The following is a 19,589-nucleotide window of genomic DNA, read 5'->3' on the forward strand; positions in this document are numbered from 1 at the left end:
ATGCGTCGCGAAGTTAGAGTAACAATGATCCAAGGTTTTACCACCCCTGGTTGCGCAATCGATATGCTGGTAAAATTTAGGGAGTCTTGTTTTCAGATTAGCTTTGTTAAAATCCCCAGCTACAATGAATGCAGCCTCCGGATAAATGGTTTCCAGTTTGCAAAGAGTTAAATAAAGTTAGTTCAGAGCCATCGATGTGTCTGCTTGGGGGGATATATACGGCTGTGATTATAATCGAGGAGAATTCTCTTGGAAGATAATGCGGTCTACATTTGATTGTGAGGAATTCTAAATCAGGTGAACAGAAGGATTTGAGTTCCTGTATGTTTCCTTCATCACACCATGTCTCGTTAGTCATGAGGCATACGCCCCGCCGCTCTTCTTACCAGAAAGATGTTTGTTTCTGTCGGCGCGATGCGTGGAGAAACCCGTTGGCTGCACCGCCTCGGATAGCGTCTTCCCAGTAAGCCATGTTTCTGTGAAGCAGAGAACGTTGCAGTCTCTGATGTCCCTCTGGAATGCTACCCTTGCTCGGATTTCGTCAACCTTGTTGTCAAGAGACTGGACATTGGCAAGAAGAATGCTGGGGAGTGGTGCGCGATGTGCCCTTTTTCGGAGTCTGACCAGAACACCGCCTCGTTTCCCTCTTTTTCGGAGTCGTTTCCTTGGGTCGCTGCATGCGATCCATTCCGTTGTCCTGTTTGTAAGGCAGAACACCGGATCCGCGTCGCGGAAAACATATTCTTGGTCGTACTGATGGTGAGTTGGCGCTGATCTTATATTCAGTAGTTCTTCTCGACTGTATGTAATGAAACCTAAGATGACCTGGGGTACTAATGTAAGAAATAACACGTAAAAAAACAAAAAACTGCATAGTTTCCTAGGAACGCGAAGCGAGGCGGCCATCTCAGTCGGCGCCGGAAGTGTTATATATATATATATATATAACTATATAAGTTGATATATAAGTTGATATATTGGTTGATATTTATATAGTTGTTCTCAACTAACATCAAGGCGGTGGCCCGTTCCTGTAGGTTCATGCTCTACAACATCCACAGAGTACGACCCTGCCTCACACAGGAAGCGGCGCAGGTCCTAATCCAGGCACTCGTCATCTCCCGTCTGGATTACTGCAACTCGCTGTTGGCTGGGCTCCCTGCCTGTGCCATTAAACCCCTACAACTCATCCAGAACGCCGCAGCCCGTCTGATGTTCAACCTTCCCAAGTTCTCTCACGTCACCCCGCTCCTCCGCTCTCTCCACTGGCTTCCAGTTGAAGCTCGCATCCGCTACAAGACCATGGTGCTTGCCTACGGAGCTGTGAGGGGAACGGCACCTCAGTACCTCCAGGCTCTGATCAGGCCCTACACCCAAACAAGGGCACTGCGTTCATCCACCTCTGGCCTGCTCGCCTCCCTACCACTGAGGAAGTACAGTTCCCGCTCAGCCCAGTCAAAACTGTTCGCTGCTCTGGCCCCCCAATGGTGGAACAAACTCCCTCACGACGCCAGGACAGCGGAGTCAATCACCACCTTCCGGAGACACCTGAAACCCCACCTCTTTAAGGAATACCTAGGATAGGATAAAGTAATCCTCTCACCCCCCCCCCATAAAAGATTTAGATGCACTACTGTTCCACTGGATGTCATAAGGTGAATGCACCAATTTGTAAGTCGCTCTGGATAAGAGCGTCTGCTAAATGACTTAAATGTAAATGTAGATTAATGCCTTCTTTACTGTGAGTGAATGTGGTATCCAGAAAGTTATCTAAGAGTGTTTGGATATTTTGGTTATAGGTTGCTTTCTGGTTTTCTTCTGTGCTGTTTTGGGCCCATCTGTATGAATGTCTGATGTTGTTCAGCTGACTGGGCTGTGATGTTGTACAGCTGACTGGGCTGTGATGTTGTACAGCTGACTGGGCTGTGATGTTGTTCAGCTGACTGGGCTGTGATGTTGTACAGCTGACTGGGCTGTGATGTTGTACAGCTGACTGGGCTGTGAATGTCTGATGTTGTACAGCTGACTGGGCTGTGATGTTGTACAGCTGACTGGGCTGTGATGTTGTACAGCTGACTGGGCTGTGATGTTGTACAGCTGACTGGGCTGTGATGTTGTACAGCTGACTGGGCTGTGATGTTGTACAGCTGACTGGGCTGTGATGTTGTTCAGCTGACTGGGCTGTGATGTTGTTCAGCTGACTGGGCTGTGATGTTGTACAGCTGACTGGGCTGTGAATGTCTGATGTTGTACAGCTGACTGGGCTGTGATGTTGTACAGCTGACTGGGCTGTGATGTTGTACAGCTGACTGGGCTGTGATGTTGTACAGCTGACTGGGCTGTGAATGTCTGATGTTGTACAGCTGACTGGGCTGTGATGTTGTACAGCTGACTGGGCTGTGATGTTGTACAGCTGACTGGGCTGTGATGTTGTACAGCTGACTGGGCTGTGATGTTGTACAGCTCACTGGGCTGTGATGTTGTACAGCTGACTGGGCTGTGCATGTCTGATGCTGTACAGCTCACTGGGCTGTGAATGTCTGATGTTGTACAGCTGACTGGGCTGTGAATGTCTGATGTTGTACAGCTGACTGGGCTGTGATGTTGTTCAGCTGACTGGGCTGTGAATGTCTGATGCTGTACAGCTGACTGGGCTGTGAATGTCTGATGCTGTACAGCTGACTGGGCTGTGAATGTCTGATGTTGTACAGCTCACTGGGCTGTGAATGTCTGATGTTGTACAGCTGACTGGGCTGTGAATGTCTGATGTTGTACAGCTGACTGGGCTGTGATGTTGTTCAGCTGACTGGGCTGTGATGTTGTACAGCTGACTGGGCTGTGATGTTGTTCAGCTGACTGGGCTGTGATGTTGTTCAGCTGACTGGGCTGTGATGTTGTACAGCTGACTGGGCTGTGATGTTGTACAGCTGACTGGGCTGTGATGTTGTACAGCTGACTGGGCTGTGATGTTGTTCAGCTGACTGGGCTGTGATGTTGTTCAGCTGACTGGGCTGTGATGTTGTTCAGCTGACTGGGCTGTGATGTTGTACAGCTGACTGGGCTGTGATGTTGTACAGCTGACTGGGCTGTGATGTTGTACAGCTGACTGGGCTGTGATGTTGTACAGCTGACTGGGCTGTGATGTTGTACAGCTGACTGGGCTGTGAATGTGTGGTTGTTTCCACGTCTGTTCTTTTGAGGAACAATGTAATTTGGCTGTGATCAGACAGAGGTGTTAGTGGCTTGACAGTGAGTGAGCTGAGAGAGAAAGTGTCCATGTCTGTATTCATATAGTCTACTGTGCTGTGGCCAAGAGGTGAGCCGTAGGTGGATCTCCCCCCGTACCCGACCAACGTACAGACCCTCTTTAGTTTTAGGTGCTGTTGTTTCTATTGGGGAAGACAGAAACAGTCATAATAAAGCTGTCCTGTACGGTTCCTGTTCCATTTGTGTCCCCATAGATTGTGTTAATATATATTAATACAAAAAAATTTAAATGCCCTTTTTTTCTCCCCAATTTCGTGGTATCCAATTGGTAGTTAGCGGTGTCTCATCGCTGCAACTCCCATACGGACTCAGGAGAGGCGAAGGTCGAGAGCCATGCGTCCTCCGATAACACAACCCAACCAAGCCGCACTGCTTCTTGACACAATGCCCACTTAACCCGGAAGCCAGCCGCACCAACGTGTCGGAGGAAACACCGTTTACCTGGTGACCATGTCAGCCTGAATTGCGCCTGGCCCGCCACAGGAATCGCTAGTGCACGATGGGAGAAGGGCATCCCTGCTGAGCCAAATGTGCGGCGCCCACGGGTCTCCGTGTCCCAGTTGGCTGTGACAGGGCCTGGACTCGAACCCAGGATCTCTAATGACACAGTGTCTTAGACCACTGCTCCACTCAGGAGGCCCCAGTGTCCCCACAGAGGAGCACATCTCCCTGGGCCTGGAAATGGCTCTTCCTCAGGGGGGGGGAGATCTCCTCTGAGTAATATGGGGATTCTGAGGGGGGTGGGGAAGATCTCCTCTGAGTAATATGGGGATTCTGAGGGGGAAGATCTCCTCTGAGTAATATGGGGATTCTGAGGGGGAGATCTCTGAGTAATATGGGGATTCTGAGGGGGGGAGATCTCCTCTGAGTAATATGGGGATTCTGAGGGGGAAGATCTCCTCTGAGTAATATGGGGATTCTGAGGGGGGGAGATCTCCTCTGAGTAATATGGGGATTCTGAGGGGGGGTCTCTGAGTAATATGGGGATTCTGAGGGGGGAGATCTCTGAGTAATATGGGGATTCTGAGGGGGTGGGGAGATCTCTGAGTAATATGGGGATTCTGAGGGGGGGGGAGATCTCCTCTGAGTAATATGGGGATTCTGAGGGGGTGGGGAGATCTCTGAGTAATATGGGGATTCTGAGGGGGTCTCTGAGTAATATGGGGATTCTGAGGGGGAGGGAGATCTCTGAGTAATATGGGGATTCTGGGGAGGGGGAGATCTCCTCTGAGTAATATGGGGATTCTGAGGGGGTCTCTGAGTAATATGGGGATTCTGGGGAGGGGGAGATCTCTCTGAGTAATATGGGGATTCTGAGGGGGGAGATCTCCTGAGTAATATGGGGATTCTGAGGTGTCTGAGTAATATGGGGATTCTGAGGGGGAGATCTGAGTAATATGGGGATTCTGAGGGGGATCTCTGAGTAATATGGGGATTCTGAGGGGGGATCTCTGAGTAATATGGGGATTCTGAGGGGGGAGATCTCTGAGTAATATGGGGATTCTGAGGGGGGAGATCTCCTCTGAGTAATATGGGATTCTGGGCTGGGAGATCTCTGAGTAATATGGGGATTCTGAGGGGGGAGATCTCTGAGTAATATGGGGATTCTGAGGGGGGGTCTCTGAGTAATATGGGGATTCTGAGGGGGGGGAGATCTCTGAGTAATATGGGGATTCTGAGAGGGGGAGGTCTCTGAGTAATATGGGGATTCTGAGGGGGGGGGGAAGATCTCCTCTGAGTAATATGGGGATTCTGAGGGGGGGGAGATCTCTGAGTAATATGGGGATTCTGAGGGGGGATCTCTGAGTAATATGGGGATTCTGAGGGGGTCTCTGAGTAATATGGGGATTCTGAGGGGGGGGGGTCTCTGAGTAATATGGGGATTCTGAGGGGGGGGTCTCTGAGTAATATGGGGATTCTGAGGGGGTGGGGAGATCTCTGAGTAATATGGGGATTCTGAGGGGGGGGGGAGATCTCCTCTGAGTAATATGGGGATTCTGAGGGGTGGGGAGATCTCTGAGTAATATGGGGATTCTGAGGGGGGGAGGGAGATCTCTGAGTAATATGGGGATTCTGGGAGGGGGAGATCTCCTCTGAGTAATATGGGGATTCTGAGGGGGTCTCTGAGTAATATGGGGATTCTGGGGAGGGGGAGATCTCCTCTGAGTAATATGGGGATTCTGAGGGGGGAGATCTCCTCCGAGTAATATGGGGATTCTGAGGGGGGTGTCTCTGAGTAATATGGGGATTCTGAGGGGGAGATCTGAGTAATATGGGGATTCTGAGGGGGGATCTCTGAGTAATATGGGGATTCTGAGGGGGGATCTCTGAGTAATATGGGGATTCTGAGGGGGGATCTCTGAGTAATATGGGGATTCTGAGGGGGAGATCTCTGAGTAATATGGGGATTCTGAGGGGGTGGTCTCTGAGTAATATGGGGATTCTGAGGGGGGGGAGATCTCCTGAGTAATATGTGGATTCTGAGGGGGGAGATCTCTGAGCAATATGGGGATTCTGAGGGGGAGGTCTCTGAGTAATATGGGGATTCTGAGGGGGGGAGATCTCTGAGTAATATGGGGATTCTGAGGGGTGGGGAGATCTCCTCTGAGTAATATGGGGATTCTGAGGGGGGAGATCTCTGAGTAATATGGGGATTCTGAGGGGGGAGAGATCTCTGAGTAATATGGGGATTCTGAGGGGGGAGGTCTCTGAGTAATATGGGGATTCTGAGGGGGAGATCTCTGAGTAATATGGGGATTCTGAGGGGGGAGGTCTCTGAGTAATATGGGGATTCTGAGGGGGGAGATCTCTGAGTAATATGGGGATTCTGAGGGGGGAGATCTCCTCTGAGTAATATGGGGATTCTGAGGGGGGAGATCTCTGAGTAATATGGGGATTCTGAGGGGGGAGATCTCTGAGTAATATGGGGATTCTGAGGGGGAGGTCTCTGAGTAATATGGGGATTCTGAGGGGGGAGATCTCTGAGTAATATGGGGATTCTGAGGGGGGATCTCTGAGTAATATGGGGATTCTGAGGGGGGTCTCTGAGTAATATGGGGATTCTGAGGGGGTCTGAGTAATATGGGGATTCTGAGGGGGGATCTCTGAGTAATATGGGGATTCTGAGGGGGAGATCTCTGAGTAATATGGGGATTCTGAGGGGGGAGATCTCCTCTGAGTAATATGGGGATTCTGAGGGGGGGGAGATCTCCTCTGAGTAATATGGGGATTCTGGGGAGGGGGGAGATCTCCTCTGAGTAATATGGGGATTCTGAGGGGGGAGATCTCTGAGTAATATGGGGATTCTGAGGGGGGGATCTCCTGAGTAATATGGGGATTCTGAGGGGGAGATCTCCTCTGAGTAATATGGGGATTCTGAGGGGGGAGATCTCCTCTGAGTAATATGGGGATACTGAGGGGGGGGATCTCTGAGTAATATGGGGATTCTGAGGGGGGAGATCTCCTCTGAGTAATATGGGGATTCTGAGGGGGGGGTCTCTGAGTAATATGGGGATTCTGAGGGGGGGGGATCTCTGAGTAATATGGGGATTCTGAGGGGGTCTCTGAGTAATATGGGGATTCTGAGGGGGGTCTCTGAGTAATATGGGGATTCTGAGAGGGGGGGTCTCTGAGTAATATGGGGATTCTGAGGGGGGAGATCTCTGAGTAATATGGGGATTCTGAGGGGGGGGGTCTCTGAGTAATATGGGGATTCTGAAGGGGGAGATCTGAGTAATATGGGGATTCTGAGGGGGGTCTCTGAGTAATATGGGGATTCTGAGGGGGTCTGAGTAATATGGGGATTCTGAGGGGGGTCTCTGAGTAATATGGGGATTCTGAGGGGGGATCTCTGAGTAATATGGGGATTCTGAGGGGGAGATCTCTGAGTAATATGGGGATTCTGAGGGGGGAGGGGGAGATCTCTGAGTAATATGGGGATTCTGAGGGGGGGAGATCTCTGAGTAATATGGGGATTCTGAGGGGGGGGAGATCTCTGAGTAATATTGGGATTCTGAGGGGGGGGGAGATCTCCTCTGAGTAATATGGGGATTCTGGGGAGGGGGGGGATCTCCTCTGAGTAATATGGGGATTCTGAGGGGGGAGATCTCCTGAGTAATATGGGGATTCTGAGGGGGGAGATCTCCTCTGAGTAATATGGGGATTCTGAGGGGGGGGGAGATCTCCTCTGAGTAATATGGGGATTCTGGGGAGGGGGAGATCTCTGAGTAATATGGGGATTCTGAGGGGGAGATCTCTGAGTAATATGGGGATTCTGAGGGGGAGATCTCTGAGTAATATGGGGATTCTGAGGGGGGGGTCTCTGAGTAATATGGGGATTCTGAGGGGGGATCTCTGAGTAATATGGGGATTCGGAGGGGGAGATCTCTGAGTAATATGGGGATTCTGAGGGGGGTCTGAGTAATATGGGGATTCTGAGGGGGGATCTCTGAGTAATATGGGGATTCTGAGGGGGGATCTCTGAGTAATATGGGGATTCTGAGGGGGGAGATCTCTGAGTAATATGGGGATTCTGAGGGGGGGTCTCTGAGTAATATGGGGATTCTGAGGGGGTCTCTGAGTAATATGGGGATTCTGAGGGGGGGTCTCTGAGTAATATGGGGATTCTGAGGGGGAGAGATCTCTGAGTAATATGGGGATTCTGAGGGGGATCTCTGAGTAATATGGGGATTCTGAGGGGGAGATCTCTGAGTAATATGGGGATTCTGAGGGGGGGGGGGGAGATCTCCTCTGAGTAATATGGGGATTCTGAGGGGGGATATATATTGTGCAAAGGAACACATATTTTTCTGTCAGTCCAAGTTCTTTTTTCAGTTTTAACCAAATGTGATATTTACCGATTTTGAGGGGATCAATTTGATTTTGTAGTTGGGATTTGTACCAAATGATTAGTCCTCCAGAGTCTCTGGCTCTATTGACAGAGCTGTGTTTCTGTGACGGCACAGTGACCTCTCTGTAGCCTGTGGCACAGTGACCTCTCTGTAGCCTGTGGGGCAGTGACCTCTCTGTAGCCTGTGGGGCATTGACCTCTCTGTAGCCTGTGGCACAGTGACCTCTCTGTAGCCTGTGGCACAGTGACCTCTCTGTAGCCTGTGGGACAATGACCTCTCTGTAGCCTGTGTGGCAGTGACCTCTCTGTAGCCTGTGGGACAGTGACCTCTCTGTAGCCTGTGGCACAGTGACCTCTCTGTAGCCTGTGGCACAGTGACCTCTCTGTAGCCTGTGGCACAGTGACCTCTCTGTAGCCTGTGGCACAGTGACCTCTCTGTAGCCTGTGGCACAGTGACCTCTCTGTAGCCTGTGGCACAGTGACCTCTCTGTAGCCTGTGGCACAGTGACCTCTCTGTAGCCTGTGGCACAGTGACCTCTCTGTAGCCTGTGGCACAGTGACCTCTCTGTAGCCTGTGGCACAGTGACCTCTCTGTAGCCTGTGGCACAGTGACCTCTCTGTAGCCTGTGTGGCAGTGACCTCTCTGTAGCCTGTGGGGCAGTGACCTCTCTGTAGCCTGTGGGACAGTGACCTCTCTGTAGCCTGTGGCACAGTGACCTCTCTGTAGCCTGTGGCACAGTGACCTCTCTGTAGCCTGTGGCACAGTGACCTCTCTGTAGCCTCTGGGACAGTGACCTCTCTGTAGCCTGTGGCACAGTGTCTCTCTGTAGCCTGTGGCGCAGTGACCTCTCTGTAGCCTGTGGCACAGTGACCTCTCTGTAGCCTGTGGCGCAGTGACCTCTCTGTAGCCTGTGGGGCAGTGACCTCTCTGTAGCCTGTGGGGCAGTGACCTCTCTGTAGCCTGTGGGGCAGTGACCTCTCTGTAGCCTGTGGGACAATGACCTCTCTGTAGCTTGTGGGGCAGTGACCTCTCTGTAGCTTGTGGGGCAGTTAGTGAGAAATGTCAGCCTTACACCATGTCTCCTGCAGAATGATGACGTCAACATCTTTCAGATGTTTGTTGAACTTCAGTGCTAAACTCTTCAGTCCAAAGGTTGATGAGTTTAGGCCCTGAATGTTCCACATGCTGACTGATAGGTTGATGAGTTTAGGTCCTGTACTAACTGATAGGTTGATGAGTTTAGGCCCTGAATGTTCCACATGCTGACTGATAGGTTGATGAGTTTAGGCCCTGAATGTTCCACATGCTGACTGATAGGTTGATGAGTTTAGGCCCTGAATGGTCCACATGCTGACTGATAGGTTGATGAGTTTAGGCCCTGAATGTTCCACATGCTGACTGATAGGTTGATGAGTTTAGGCCCTGAATGGTCCACATGCTGACTGATAGGTTGATGAGTTTAGGCCCTGAATGTTCCACATGCTGACTGATAGTGATTTCATGTTGCAGAAAGAAAGAATAGCACAGTCAACAACTCAGTAGTTAGTAGTTACCATTAGTAGTTACTGTATTTCTAAGAGATTAACTGACTAACTTCCTCTCTCGCCCCAGCTCTCTCTCTAACCCCCTCTCTCTCTAACCCCCTCTCTCTAACCCCCTCTCTAACCCCCTCTCTCTAACCCCCTCTCTCTAACCCCCTCTCTCTAACCCCCTCTCTCTCTAACCCCCCTCTCTCTCTAACCCCCGCTCTCTCTCTAACCCCCGCTCTCTCTCTAACCCCCACCTCTCTCTAACCCCCCACCTCTCTCTCTCTCTAACCCCCACTCTCTCTCTCTAACCCCCACCTCTCTCTCTAGCCCCCCACCTCTCTCTCTAACCCCCACCTCTCTCTCTAACCCCCCTCTCTCTCTCTCTAACCCCCACCTCTCTCTCTAACCCCCGCTCTCTCTCTAACCCCCCCTCTCTCTCTAACCCCCACCGCTCTCTCTAACCCCCCACCTCTCTCTCTAACCCCCCACCTCTCTCTCTAACCCCCCACCTCTCTCTCTAACCCCCACCTCTCTCTCTCTCCAGCTCTGACTCTAACCTCCTCTCTCTCTCCATCCTCAGCTCTGCATATTGCCGTGACAACAAGGTCCGTGTTGCGATTAAGAAGATCAGTCCGTTTGAACACCAGACATACTGCCAGAGGACTCTGAGAGAGATTAAGATCCTGCTGCGTTTCAAACACGAGAACATCATCAGCATCAACGACATCATCCGCATGCCCTCCATCCACCAGATGAGGGACGTGTATCCTTTACCTGATGATGCCTGTTCCTCGCCACACACACAGAGAGACATGTACACACACTCTTCTCTCTCACACATCATCCTCACGCCCTCCATCCACCAGATGAGGGACGTGTATCTTTTACATGTTATTTATCATGTCATCCGCACGTAGTCAGGATCATCTTTATCTTGTGATTCTCTCTCTCTCTCTGTCTCTCTCTCTCTCTCTCTCTCTCTCTCTCTCTCTCTCTCTGTCTCTCTCTGTCTCTCTCTCTCTCTCTCTGTCTCTCTCTCTCTCTCTCTCTGTCTCTCTCTCTCCTCTCTCCCTCTCTCTCTCTCTCTCTCTCTCTCTCTCTCTCTCTGTCTCTCTCTCTCTGTCTCTCTCTCTCTCTCTCTCTCTCTCTCTCTCTCTCTCTCTCTCTCTCTGTCTCTCTGTCTCTGTCTCTGTCTCTCTCTCTCTCTCTCTCTCTCTCTCTCTCTCTCTCTCTCTCTCTCTCTCTCTCTCTCTCTCTCTCTCTCTCTCTCTCTCTCTCTCTCTCTCTCTCTCTCTCTCTCTCTGACAATTCCATTTCAATTGAAGGGCTTTATTGGCATGGGAAACAGGTGCTTCTACACCTACATTGTTTGCTGTTTGGGGTTTTAGGCTGGGTTTCTGTACAGCACTTTGAGACATCTGCTGATGTACGAAGGGCTATATAAATCAATTTGATTTGATTTGGTTTACATTGCCAAATCAAGTGAAGTAGATAACTTTTAAATTGTCTTGTTTATTAACATTACACGCACAAAAGTTCCAAAAGAATAAAGACATTTTAAATGTCATGTGAAAATGGTTAAAGTACACAAGGTAAAGTGTATGAACATAAATATAGGTTGTATTTAGAATGTATTCACTGGTTTGCCCTCTTCTTGTGGCAACAGGTCACAATTCTTGCTGCTGTGATGCACACTGTGGTATTTCACCCAGTAGATATGGGAGTTTATCAAAATTGGATTTGTTTTTCAAATTATTTTTGGGTCTGTGTAATCAGAGGAAATATGTGTCTCTAATATGGTCATACATTGGGCAGGAGGTTAGGAAGTGCAGCTCAGTTTCCACCTCATTTTGTGGGCAGTGTGCACATAGCCCGTCTTCTCTTGAGAGCCAGGTCTGCTTTCGGCGGCCTTTCTCAATAGCAAGGCTATGCTCACTGAGTCTGTACATAGTCAAAGCTTTCCTAAAGTTTGGGTCAGTCACAGTGGTCAGGTATTCTGCCACTGTGTACTCTGTTAAGGACCAAGTAGCATTCTAGTTTACTCCGTTTTTTGGTAATTCTTTCCAATGTGTCAAGTAATTTATCTTTTTGTTTCTCATGATTTGGTTGGGTCTAATTGTGCTGCTGGACCCCAGGACCAGCTTGCTTAGGAGACTCTTCTCCAGGTTCATCTCTCTGTAGGTGATGGCTTTGTTATGGAAGGTTTGGGAATCAGTTCCTTTTTTTAAGTGGTTGTAGAATTTAACGTCTCTTTTCTGGATTTTGATAATTAGCGGGTATCGGCCTAATTCTGCTCTGCATGCATTATTTGGTGTTTTATGTTGTACATTGAGGATATTGTTGCAGAATCCTGCATGCAGAGTCTCCATTGGGTGTTTGTGGCGCTGATGTTTAGGCCAAGGTATGTATCGTTTTTTGTGTGCTCTAGGGCAACGGTTTCTAGATGGAATTTGTAATTGTTGTCCTGTCAACTGGACCTTTTTTGGAACACCATTATTTTGGTCTTACTGAGATTTACTGTCAGGGCCCAGGTCTGACACAATCTGTGCAGAAGATCTAGGTGCTGCTGTAGGCCCTTCTTGGTTGGTGACAGAAGCACCAGATCATCAGCGAACAGTAGACATTTGACTTCAGATTCTAGTAGGGGGAGGCCGGGTGCTGCAGACTGTTCTACTGTCCTCGCCAATTCGTTGATAAAAATGTTGGAGAGGGTGAGGCTTAAGCTGCATCCCTGCCTCACCCGACGGCCCTGGGAAGAAATGTGTGTTTCTTTACATGGATTTTATAATGTTGTATGTTTCCCCCCAACACCACTTTCCATCAATTTGTATAGCAGACCCTCATGCCAGATTGAGTCGAGACAACTTTTAAATTGTCTTGTTTATTAACATTACACGCGAAGGCTTTTTTGAAATCAACAAAGCATGAGAAGACTTTGCCTTTGTTTTGGTTTGTTTGGTTGTCAATTAGGGTGTGCAGGGTGAATACGTGGTCTGTCGTATGGTAATTTTGACATTTGCTCAGTACATTGTGTTCACTGAGGAAATGTATGAGTCTGCTGTTAATGATAATGCAGAGGATTTTCCCAAGGTTGCTGTTGACGCATATTCCACAGTAATTATTGGGGTCAAATTTATATCCACTTTTGTGTTTTGTTTCTGTATTTGATCATTTCATCAACACCACATGCCTTTTCGGGTTGTGGGGTTTGTATTTTGTCCTGTAGTTCATCCAATGTAATTGGAGAATCCATTGGGTTCTGGTAGTCTTTAATAGTTGATTCTAAGATTTGTATTAGAACATATCAACTCAGCAACAAAAAAAACATCCTCTCACTGTCAATTGTGTTTATTTTCAGCAAATTGAACACATTTGTAAATATTTAAGATTAAGATTCAACAACTGAGACATAAACTGAACAAGTTCCACAGACATGCGACATGGACTAATGTGTCCCTAAACAAAGGGGGGTCAAAGATCAAACGTAACAGTCAGTATCTGGTGTGGCCACCAGCTGCATTAAGTACTGCAGTGCATCTCCTCCTCATGGACTGCACCCGATTTGCCAGTTCTTGCTTTGAGATGTTACCCCACTCTTCCACCAAGGCACATGCAAGTTCACGGACATTTCTGGGGGGAATGGCCCTAGCCCTCACCCTCCGATCCAACAGGTCCCAGACGTGCTCAATGGGATTGAGATCCGAGCTCTTCGCTGGCCATGGCAGAACACTGACATTTCTGTCTTGCAGAAAATCACAAACAGAACGAGCAGTATGGCTGGTGGCATTGTCATGTTGGAGGGTCATGCAGGATGAGCCTGCAGGAAGGGTACCACCAGGGAGGAGGATGTCTTCCCTGTAATGCACAGCGTTGAGATTGCCTGCAATGACAACACGCTCAGTCCGATGATGCTGTGGCACACCGCCCCAGACCATGACGGACCCTCCACCCCCAAATCGATCCCGCTCCAGAGTACAGGCCTCGGTGTAACGCTCATTCCTTCGACGATAAACGTGAGTCTGATGTCCCCTGATGAGACAAACCGTGACTCGTCAGTGAAGAGCACTTTTTGCCAGTCCTGTCTGCTCCTGCAACGGTGGGTTAGTGCCCATAGGTGACGTTGTTGCCGGTGATGTCTGGTGAGGACCTGCCTTACAACAGGCCTACAAGCCCTCAGTCCAGCCTATTGCGGACAGTCTGAGCACTGATGGAGGGATTGTGCGTTCCTGGTGTAACTCGGGCAGTGGTTGTTGCCATCCTGTACCTGTCCGGCAGGTGTGATGTTCGGATGTACCGATCCTGTGCAGGTGTTGTTACACGTGGTCTGCCACTGCGAGGACGATCAGCTGTCTGTCCTGTCTCCCTGTAGCGCAGTCTTAGGCGTCTCACAGTACGGACATTGCAATTTATTGCCCTGGCCACATCTGCAGTCCTCATGCCTCCTTGCAGCATTCCGAAGGAATGTTCACGCAGATGAGCAGGGCATCTTTCTTTTAATGTTTTTGAGTCAGTAGAAAGGCCTCTTTAGTGTCCTAATTTTTCATAACTGTGACCTTAATTGCCTACCGTCTGTAAGCTGTCAGCATCTTAACGACCATTCCACAGGTGCATGTTCATTAATTGTTTATGGTTCATTGAACAAGCAGGGAAACAGTGTTTAAACCCTTTACAATGAAGAATGTAAAGTTCTTTGGATTTTTAGAAATTCTTTAAAAGAGACTTGTTTTGCTGTTTGTTCTTTATTATAGAGCCAAAAAGATTGGAGAAGTGGTTTATCCATACATCTCTGTTTTGGATAGAGAACTCTTCATGTTGTTTTTTTGTCTAGTTTTCCCAAAAGTGGTCTATTGATAATTCAATCACATTGAGCTTATTTCTGACCTGCTGTTCCTTCTTTTTCCGTATGTATTTCTGTATTGTTTTGGTGATTCACCATTGTGAAGGCGTAGACTCAGGTTTTCTGGGCCTCTATTTGGTTGGACAGGTTCTCAATTTCTTTCAAAGGTTTTTGCATTCTTCATCAAATCATTTGTAATTTTTAGATTTGATCGGGAAGCTGAGAGATCAAATATACTGTTTAGGTTTTCTACTGCCAAGTCTACACCTTCACTATTACGGTGGAACGTTTTGTCCAGGAAGTCCTTAAGGGATTGAATTTGTTGTTGCTTAATAGTTTCTTGGTAGGTTTCCACACTTCTTTCTTTTCATCTATAGCATTTTTTTATATTATTCAGTTCCTTTGGCTTTGATGCCTCATGATTTGAGTATTGCTCTGTTCAAGTAGACTGATTTTTCTGTGGGCTGACTGAGAGACTCTCGTTTAAGGACAGTGATAAAGTAGTCTACAGTACTACTGCCAAGAGATGAGCTATAGGTATTACCTACCGTAGGAGTCCCCTCGAAGCCTACCATTGACTATGTACATACCCAGCGTGCGACAGGAGTTGTGACTCGATTTTGTTGGTTATGATGTCGTAGTTGTGCCTAGGGGGGCATATGGGGGAGGGAATGCTGTCACCTCCAGGCTGGTGTTTGTCCCCCTGTGTGCCGAGGGTGTCAGGTTCTTGTCCGGTTCTGGCGTTTAGGTAGCCACAGAGTAGTACATGTCCCTGGGCCTGTAAATGATTGATTTCCCCCTCCAGGATGGAGAGGCTGTCTTCATTTACCTCTTGATACTACCCATCCCGGGTCCGGGAGCGTAATCATCAACTGACACTAATTAGCATAACGCAACGGATATAAATATTACTAGAAAATATTCCTATTCATGAAATCACAAGTGAAATATATTGAAACACAGCTTAGCCTTTTGTTAATCACCCTGTCATCTCAGATTTTGAAAATATGCTTTACAGCCAAAGCAAGACTAGCATTTGTGTAAGTTTATCGATAGCCTAGCATAGCATTATGACTAGCTAGCAGCAGGCAACCTGGTCACGAAAATCAGAAAAGCAATCAAATTAAATTGTTTACCTTTGATAAGCTTCGGATGTTTTCACTCAAGAGACTCCCAGTTAGATAGCAAATGTTCCTTTTTTCCAAAAAATATTATTTTTGTAGGCGAAATAGCTCCGTTTGTTCTTCACGTTTGGCTGAGAAATCGATCGGAAATTGCAGTCACGAAAACGGCGAATAATATTCCAAATTAGCTCCATAATATCGACAGAAACATGGCAAACGCTGTTTATAATCAGTCCTCAAGGTGTTTTTCAAATATCTATTCGATAATATATCCACCGGGACTCGTGGCTTCTTAGTAGGATAGAGAGAGAAAAATGGCCGCATTTGTCCTTTACGCACCAAACACTCTGAGAGAGACTTCAGCTGACCACTGACACAATGTTGACGTTCAGGCTCATTTTTCAAAATAAAAGCCTGAAACTATGTATTGTGACACTAGACACATTAGGGAAGCCATAGAAAAAGGAATCTGGTTGATATCTCATTCACTGCTCAATAGGGACGCATAGGAACGCAGGGGTCTCTAAATAAGAGTCCCTTCCTGATTGGATTTTTCTCAGGCTTTCGCCTGCAATATCAGTTATACTCACAGACAATATTTTTTATAGTTTTGGAAACTAGAGTTTTCTATCCTAAGCTGTCAATTATATGCATATTCTAGCATCTTGTCCTGACAAAATAGCCGTTTATTTTGGGGACGTTATTTTTCCAAAAATGAAAATACTGCCCCCTAGATTCAAGAGGTTATTAAAGTATGGGGATATAGGTAGCACTCAGGATAACATTTTTCTCTGTTAAGATCATTTCCTTGTTAATTTCTAGACAAATGTCAAATGTCCCTGTTTTTACTAATTTAGTAGATTGAGTTCTATACCATATTAGCACACTTGGGTGATGGGACTACCAGCTCTCTGTAACCTAGAGGACAACCAGTGGGTCCATCTCCTCTATAACACCCACCTGGTAGTGTGGTGGATGAGACTACCAGCTCTCTGTAACCTAGAGGACAACCAGTGGGTCCATCTCCTACCCCTTGTAGTTTGGGTGATGGGACTACCAGCTCTCTGTAACCTAGAGGACAACCAGTGGGTCCATCTCCTACCCCTTGTAGTTTGGGTGATGGGACTACCAGCTCTCTGTAACCTAGAAGACAACCAGTGGGTCCATCTCCTACCCCTTGTAGTTTGGGTGATGGGACTACCAGCTCTCTGTAGACCTAGAAATGACAATACCAGTGGGTCCATCTCCTAAATGCTGAATAGTTTGGGTGAAATGGGACTACAACAGCTCTCTGTAACCTAGAAGACTGAATACAACAGTAGGACCTCCATCTCCTACCCCTTGTAGTTTGGGTGAAATGGGACTACAACAGCTCTCTGTAACCTAGAAGACAATACAGTGGGTCCATCTCCAGTGAAATGCTGTAGTTTGGGTGATGGGACTACAGTGAAATGCTGAATACTGTAACCTACAGAAGACAACAACAGGGGTCCATCTCCTACCCACAGTGAAATGGGTGATGGGACTACCAGCTCTCTGTAACCTAGAAGACAACCAGTGGGTCCATCTCCTACCCCTTGTAGTTTGGGTGATGGGACTACCAGCTCTCTGTAACCTAGAAGACAACCAGTGGGTCCATCTCCTACCCCTTGTAGTTTGGGTGTAGTAGACTCACAGTGAAATGGGAATACTACAGGTGTAGTAGCTCTCAGGTGTAACCTCAGGACAACCAGTGGGTCCATCTCCTTCCCCTTGTGTTTGGGTGATGGGAAATGCTGAATACAGCTCAGGTGTAACCTAGAGTGAAACCATCACATTTTATTTGTCACATGAAAATACAACAGGTGTAGTAGACCTTACAGTGAAATGCTGAATACAACAGGTGTAGTAGACCTTACAGTGAAATGATGAATACAACAGGTGTAGTAGACCTTACAGTGAAATGCTGAATACAACAGGTGTAGTAGACCTCACAGTGAAATGCTGAATACAACAGGTGTAGTAGACCTTACAGTGAAATGCTGAATACAACAGGTGTAGTAGACCTCACAGTGAAATGCTGAATACAACAGGTGTAGTAGACCTTACAGTGAAATGCTGAATACAACAGGTGTAGTAGACCTTACAGTGAAATGCTGAATACAACAGGTGTAGTAGACCTTACAGTGAAATGCTGAATACAACAGGTGTAGTAGACCTTACAGTGAAATGCTGAATACAACAGGTGTAGTAGACCTTACAGTGAAATGCTGAATACAACAGGTGTAGTAGACCTTACAGTGAAATGCTGAATACAAAAGATGTAGTAGACCTCACAGTGAAATGCTGAATACAACAGGTGTAGTAGACCTTACAGTGAAATGCTGAATACAACAGGTGTAGTAGACCTTACAGTGAAATGCTGAATACAACAGGTGTAGTAGACCTTACAGTGAAATGCTGAATACAACAGGTGTAGTAGACCTTACAGTGAAATGCTGAATACAACAGGTGTAGTAGACCTTACAGTGAAATGCTGAATACAACAGGTGTAGTAGACCTTACAGTGAAATGCTGAATACAACAGGTGTAGTAGACCTTACAGTGAAATGCTGAATACAACAGGTGTAGGTAGACCTCACAGTGAAATGCTGAATACAACAGGTGTAGTAGACCTCGCAGTGAAATACTGAATACAACAGGTGTAATAGACCTCGCAGTGAAATGCTGAATACAACAGGTGTAGTAGACCTCACAGTGAAATGCTGAATACAACAGGTGTAGTAGACCTTACAGTGAAATGCTGAATACAACAGGTGTAGTAGACCTTACAGTGAAATGCTGAATACAACAGGTGTAGTAGACCTTACAGTGAAATGCTGAATACAACAGGTGTAGTAGACCTTACAGTGAAATGCTGAATACAACAGGTGTAGTAGACCTCACAGTGAAATGCTGAATACAACAGGTGTAGTAGACCTTACAGTGAAATGCTGAATACAACAGGTGTAGTAGACCTTACAGTGAAATGCTGAATACAACAGGTGTAGTAGACCTCACAGTGAAATGCTGAATACAACAGGTGTAGTAGACCTTACAGTGAAATGCTGAATACAACAGGTGTAGTAGACCTCAAAATGCTGAATACAACAGGTGTAGTAGACCTCACAGTGAAATGCTGAATACAACAGGTGTAGTAGACCTCACAGTGAAATGCTGAATACAACAGGTGTAGTAGACCTCACAGTGAAATGCTGAATACAACAGGTGTAGTAGACCTTACAGTGAAATGCTGAATACAACAGGTGTAGTAGACCTCACAGTGAAATGCTGAATACAACAGGTGTAGTAGACCTTACAGTGAAATGCTGAATACAACAGGTGTAGTAGACCTTACAGTGAAATGCTGAATACAACAGGTGTAGTAGACCGTACAGTGAAATGCTGAATACAACAGGTGTAGTAGACCTTACAGTGAAATGCTGAATACAACAGGTGTAGTAGACCTGACAGTGAAATGCTGAATACAACAGGTGTAGTAGACCTCACAGTGAAATGCTGAATACAACAGGTGTAGTAGACCTCACAGTGAAATGCTGAATACAACAGGTGTAGTAGACCTCACAGTGAAATGCTGAATACAACAGGTGTAGTAGACCTCACAGTGAAATGCTGAATACAACAGGTGTAGTAGACCTTACAGTGAAATGCTGAATACAACAGGTGTAGTAGACCTCACAGTGAAATGCTGAATACAACAGGTGTAGTAGACCTTACAGTGAAATGCTGAATACAACAGGTGTAGTAGACCTTACAGTGAAATGCTGAATACAACAGGTGTAGTAGACCGTACAGTGAAATGCTGAATACAACAGGTGTAGTAGACCTTACAGTGAAATGCTGAATACAACAGGTGTAGTAGACCTGACAGTGAAATGCTGAATACAACAGGTGTAGTAGACCTCACAGTGAAATGCTGAATACAACAGGTGTAGTAGACCTC

The 19,589-nt window shown here is 47.1% G+C and overlaps 1 protein-coding gene across 1 annotated transcript in view; it reads left to right on the top strand.

The window, feature by feature from the left end:
* Positions 1-19,589, top strand: part of LOC135565243 (mitogen-activated protein kinase 1) — a 120,770-nt gene that overhangs the window by 60,979 nt on the left and 40,202 nt on the right. Inside the window, exon 2 of the mRNA XM_065011311.1 lies at positions 10,227-10,409. Within this exon, the coding sequence (XP_064867383.1) occupies positions 10,227-10,409 (183 nt within the window). The remainder of the gene's footprint in view (positions 1-10,226; positions 10,410-19,589) is intronic.

Source organism: Oncorhynchus nerka, linkage group LG27 (genome assembly GCF_034236695.1).
Source record: "Oncorhynchus nerka isolate Pitt River linkage group LG27, Oner_Uvic_2.0, whole genome shotgun sequence".
Taxonomy (NCBI): Eukaryota; Metazoa; Chordata; class Actinopteri; order Salmoniformes; family Salmonidae; genus Oncorhynchus; species Oncorhynchus nerka.